Below are 6,388 nucleotides of genomic sequence, written 5' to 3' on the forward strand. Positions count from 1 at the left end.
ATCATACACTTTAACAAACAAACATCACACACTTTTCAAACAAACATCACACACTTTTCAAAGAGACATCATACACTTTTCAAACAGATATTACACACTTTTCAAACAAACATCATACACTTTTCAAACAAACATCATACACTTTTCAAACAAACATCATACACTTTTCAAACAAACATCATACACTTTTCAAACAAACATCATACACTTTTCAAACAAACATCATACACTTTTCAAACAAACATCACACCCTTTTCAAACAGATATTACACACTTTTCAAACAAACATCACACACTTTTCAAACAAACATCACAAACTTTTCAAACAAACATCACACACTGTTAAAACAGACATCACACACTGTTCAAACAGACATCACACACTGTTCAAACAGACATCACAAACTTTTCAAACAGACATCACAAACTTTTCAAACAGACATCACACACTTTTCAAACAGACATCACACACTTTTCAAACAGACATCACACACTTTTCAAACAGACATCACACACTTTTCAAACAGACATCACACACTTTTCAAACAGACATCACACACTTTTCAAACAGACATCACACACTTTTCAAACAGACATCACACACTTTTCAAACAGACATCACACACTTTTCAAACAGACATCACACACTTTTCAAACAGACATCACACACTTTTCAAACAGACATCACACACTTTTCAAACAGACATCACACACTTTTCAAACAGACATCACACACTTTTCAAACAGACATCACACACTTTTCAAACAGACATCACACACTTTTCAAACAGACATCACACACTTTTCAAACAGACATCACACACATCACATTTATAGTCAGGTCAGGTTCGATCTGTGACCTGCGACAGGTACCATGTAAACCTGTACTAACCTGTTCCATGGTCGGGTTGTCGGCGACTAAACCGTCTCCCCCACCAGGTTTTCTGGTGAGGAGGGTGTTTGGATATGGACACCCAGCAGGATTAAAAACAAAACCTGTCAAAGGGCGGAGGAGCTCATTGTGAGCCAACGGCCATCCATATCTAGTGCCCAACTGTGTCTGCGGACGTCCTCCTGCAGTTGGGTTACTTCTCATTAGGAGGTTGGTGGCAGGATTTGCACTCCGGCCACCGTAAAACACTTCATTCCGCAAAACGCAAAAACGCAAAAAATCTGAAAACCCACTCCGTGGGAGTACCTCCTGTGCAGCTTCCCTTCGCAGGGCAGCTCACCGGATGACAGGATTGGGGCAAAGCCTTCGGGACCCCCAATCTTTGATAGGAGGGAAACCACGGGGTAACATCCCTGGGTCAGATTGCGGGAGAGTGTGTCGGAGTGGTGCTGAGGTGTCGTCCACCAGACGGCGGTCTCCTTGGGTTAACCTGAGGCGGTCCCTTCGGGTTGGTGCCTGGAATGTCCTATCCCTAAGAGAGGATGATCACCTGTCTCTGTTATTATCTGAGCTCAAGCGTTTGGACATCGGGATTGCAGCTCTCTCTGAGGTTCGGAGACCGGATTGCGGCGAGATAATGGTGGGTGGTTACACCTACTATTGGTCTGGTCGCTCTGATGGTTACCATACCCAAGGAGTTGCTGTAGCTGTGTCCAATAAGCTGACCCCAATGATAATTGAGGTAACACCGGTCAACGAGCGTATTATGAGATTAAGGATTCGCCACTCCTTGGGTGTCATTTCCCTGGTCTCTATTTATGCTCCGACTGAGGCGAGTGATCTCACCGTGAAGGACACATTCTACGCCACACTCGAGTCTGTGGTTGATCAGTGCCCCAGACGAGATACACTTCTAGTCTTGGGGGATTTCAATGCATCGACTGGAACTGATAGGGACGGTTATGAGGTGTGTGTTGGTCCCCATGGGTCAGGAACTATGAACCAGAATAGCACTAAGTTCCTTGACTTTGCAAGAAGTCATGGACTTAGGGTGGCTGGTTCATGGTTTCAGCGCCCGCAAGCTCATCGCTGGACTTGGTATTCCAACGCTGGCGGTGTGGCAAAGGAGATTGACCATGTCCTCATTGACGGTCTTTGGAGGATGATCCAGAACTGCAGGGTCTACCGGAGTGCTCAGTTCCTCAATACTGACCACAGGCTTGTTGTAGCAACTCTAAAGCTGCACCTTAAATCCTGGAGAATGGTACCATCCCAGCCGAGGCTGGATGTTGCCAAGCTCAGGGATGAGAGAGTAGCTGAGGAGTTTGCGAACAGGCTGAGTGGACATTTGGGGGGTCTGGGTGCTTTGGGGGGTCCTGAAGAGTTGTGGAGCACCTTCAAGACCACCGTCCTTGATGTTGCCGGTGGATGCCTTGGAGTTCACCGCAGGGCAAATAAGAATTTTGTCTCTCAAGGGACACTGGATACCATTGACCAGAGTCGCAGGGCCAGGCTGAATGGCAGAGCTGAGCTGTTCAGGGAGCTGAGGCGTAAAACTGTACGTGCACTGAGGGTGGACAAGGAGGCCTATGTGCGAGGAATCTGTGAGGGGGTAGAGCATCACCTGTGGACAGGTGATTCTCGTCCCGCTTACAGGGGAATTCGCGCATTACGTTCATCCAAGCCCATCCCTCGGAGCACTACAGTTCGAGCAGAGAGTGGTAGGCTCTTTACAGAGGAGTCTGAAGTGAAGGCCCGCTGGGCCGGTTACTTTGAGCGGTTGTACCAGGCTGATCCCCCAGCTGTCGAGTTGGACGTCAAGGGTGTTACAATCCCTGTTGCTGACCCTCGAATCAACTGTGGTCCACCATCGCTTGTGGAAACACGGGCTGCGGTGAACCAGTTGAAACGGGGAAAAGCTCCAGGGATCTGTGGCATCCATGCTGAACTTCTCAAGGCTGGTGGAAATGCTGCACTCGTGTCGTTGCATGCAGTTTTGTGCTCTGCCTGGAACACAGGCATCATCCCAACTGACTGGAAGAGGGGCCTTGTTGTCCCTCTCTGGAAAGGGAAGGGTGATCGCCAAGACTGCAACAACTACCGAGGGGTGACGCTGCTCTCAGTGCCGGGCAAGGTCTTTGCTCGGATAATTCTTGATAGGGTTCGCCACCATCTGCTTGAGCACCAGCGTCCAGAGCAGTCAGGCTTTACACCAAAGAGATCAACGATTGACCGTATCCTTGCACTTCGTGTCCTTACCGAACGCAGACGAGAGTTTTGGCAGGGGCTGCTTGCAGCCTCTGTTGATCTCTGTAAAGCGTTCGATTCAGTGAATCGGGATGTCCTCTGGAGGATTCTTGGTCTTCGTGGGGTGCCACCGAAACTGATCGATCTGATGTCTGAACTCTACTCTGGTACTGAGAGTGCTGTGAAGTGTGGTGGTACCATCTCTGACTTATTTCCAGTTGTTACTGGAGTTCGTCAGGGATGTGTACTTGCCCCCACACTTTTCAGCACTTGTATGGACTGGATTTTTGGGAGGATGTCGGAGAGATCAAGTTGCGGTGCATCGTTTGGCAATGTCAAGATCTCGGACCTTGATTTTGCAGATGATGCAGTCATCTTTGCGGAGACTTTAGACATCCTCTTGGGGGCCCTCGAGGTGCTGAATGAGGAGTCGGAGCCGTTGGGATTACGGATTTCTTGGGTCAAAACTAAGATCCAGGCTTTCGGTGACATCTTGGATGCTGCTGTCCTGTCTGTGTCTGTTTGTGGTGAGGATGTTGAGGTCGTGGATAGATTCACTTACCTTGGCAGTGATATTCATGTCTCCGCAGTTTGTGAGCCGGAGGTCAATAGACGTCTGGGTCGGGCCTGGGGAGTCATGGATTCACTGGATCATGGGGTGTGGCACTGCCGGTACCTGTGCGGGAGGACGAAAGTCCGAGTCGTCAGGTCCTTGGTACTTCCAGTCTTGCTCTATGGGTGCGAGACTTGGACTTTGACCAAGGATCTGAGACGGAGACTTAATTCCTTTGGTACCAGGTGTCTTCGGAGAATCCTTGGCTATTGCTGGTCGGATTTTGTGTCCAACGAGCGGTTGCTGAGAGAGACTCGGATGAGATTTGTTAGCTGCATAGTCCGTGAGCGTCAGCTGCGGCTGTATGGACATGTGGCTCGTTTTCCTTACTCTGATCCTGCTCACCAGATTCTCTCAGCGAGGGAGTTTCATGAGTGGAGGAGGCCAGTGGGCCGACCACGTGCCTCATGGTTGCAGCAGGTTGACCATCATCTCAAGGAGATGGGGATGGGCCTGGCATCTGCCTGGGGGATGGCCAGACGGAGGCCCCTGGAGTACCGGCGGAAAGTGGACGCAGCGACGCGCTGTTCTGGCACATGCTCCCATACCTGACCTGACCTGAATCAGCTTCGGGTGTTACAAATAAATATCAACAAAAACATTAATTACTTCAAAAAAATTGGACTTGCAGTCACACTTGTTACATCAACATAATCCAAGTTTAGTTACCCTTTGAAAAATATATATATCTAATGATATAATTGTCACTGAAATTATATAGTTATAACTGAAATCGTATGTCGCCCCACTAATGCTGACCGATAGAAATCCCGAATCAGATATGCGACATGAAGAATTGACTTAAGATTCTGACACAATTGTGAAAGTGACTTTTATAGACATCATGTTGATCTAAGCTATTTCACATATGACGATAATGAATTCATAACATGCACTGTAACTTATGTACATCTATTACATGAAGTAAAACATGTAATACATTTAAAGTTCAGTCACGCTCTTCATCAGTGCTGTCGTCAAAGACAACAGAATCATCAACATTTGGACAATCGTCTGCACTACACGAGCAGAATTCAGTGCAGCTCAGTCCTGCAGAGATACAATGACATGTTCTGCTCTGCCTGCAGTCATCGTCGGTGCAGCGTAGGTTTTGAAGAACTTTGGGGATGTAAATATCCTCCGAGGCAGTTTGATCAACAGCCACAGACGTGAGGAAACGTCTCACCTCATCATAGGACACACGGTGTCCTAATTCATGAAGCATGTCAATGAGATGCTTGCTTCCCAATTCATGATGAACCTGCAAGGCCAAACCAAGCGTTATTGTGGAGTACACTCGACGGCTCCTTGATATTATATTGTGACAAATGGCGATCGTCCTCAGGTTGTTCTTCATAACACCTTCATCACTACAGCTGGTTACATTCGTGTGTGATTTCTCACTGGTGCACCACTGAATAAAGTCGTAGAGTGTATTAGGAACAAATTCTGCACAGTGCTGAATGTCTGTTTCCTCAACAGGTGCATACATATTTCCAACATGCTCGATATCAGCCATGTGCTTCCTCGGGATACCAGCTGCAGCATGCAAAGTATGCATTTCACTATCTGTGGCTGATGGTACATCGGACGGGATGTCTTCATATTGTGGTTCATCAGTAATGCTCTGCAGAATCGTGGCTTTTCTCAGGGCATCACATAAGGTCACAGAAGAAGAGCATATGATGTCAGTGTGGCCATCAAATGTTACACAGACTATTTGGTCACCATAATATTTAGTTAATCGCTCCTTCAACTTCCAAGTTTTATACTGTTCTGCATTCGTGGTACCCAGTGAAACCAAATATCCAACGTATTCATCTTTCAGATGAACGAGGGTTGTCACTGTCTTAGTTTTGGAGAACACAGTTTGTTCCAGATATCATTTCAGTTCAACAAAAGCTTCATCATGTAATGTGCTCATTGTTTCCTCTCCTGATTTACAAATTGCAGCAGTGATGTTCCTTTCTGAAATATAGTGTGAATAGCATAACCTGTGGTACTTGGCATCATAGGCGAACACATCTGGAAAGGCAAGCATGCGCATGTGTATTTTATTGTCTTGTCTTTTGTCAGCTGCTGCCAGAACTTTTTCTCTGGTGGACTGTCCAGTTCCTGTAGATACCAGTGTAAGCTTGTTTGTGGAAGTGTTGGATTTTCCACAAATGAAGCAGTTAGTCCTGATGTCAAACCCAGCTGTTTCATTTCTGCTGATTCTTGTGTGTTCTGTTGCCACAGACGTGCATGGCTGCTGGTCACTCTCACTGGGGTTGCATGTAGAGATATTTGACTTGCTGGTATACTTGGCCCGACACGATTTGTGGAATGATACTGTTGTGGTTGACCAAATTCGCAAACCACCATTCAGGTCCCTTAGGTGAGATATCTCGGTAAGTATATGTGTAGTTAGGCCCAAACCCGTTGTCTAGAGGGAATAAATGTCATTCATGAGGGCTGCGACTCTTCAGAATAGCCGTTTTTCTTTTACTGTCTTTATTTTGGACCAACCGCCATTATTACCACCACCAACCACGTCTCAACAGCCATCACAACAACAACCACCAACCACAACGCCGCTTCACCACAACCGCCACGACCTTTACCGTCACAACTCGCCACCATCGCATCACCGTCAT

At 47.0% G+C, this 6,388-nt stretch overlaps 1 protein-coding gene across 1 annotated transcript; it reads right to left on the minus strand.

Moving 5' to 3' along the window:
- Positions 1-4,527: 4,527 nt before the first annotated feature.
- On the minus strand, positions 4,528-5,634 carry LOC147006975 (uncharacterized; the record flags this gene model as incomplete). Its single annotated transcript, XM_085867697.1, has 1 exon — positions 4,528-5,634. A coding segment is annotated over one exon (933 nt), but the record flags the coding sequence as incomplete, so codon positions are not given.
- Between the last annotated feature and the right edge of the window lie 754 nt (positions 5,635-6,388).

The sequence above is a fragment of the Eptatretus burgeri genome, unplaced genomic scaffold (genome assembly GCF_056783735.1).
Source record: "Eptatretus burgeri isolate ZD-2024b unplaced genomic scaffold, Ebu_testis_v1 Ebu_testis_scaffold_932, whole genome shotgun sequence".
In the NCBI taxonomy this organism is placed as follows: Eukaryota; Metazoa; Chordata; class Myxini; order Myxiniformes; family Myxinidae; genus Eptatretus; species Eptatretus burgeri.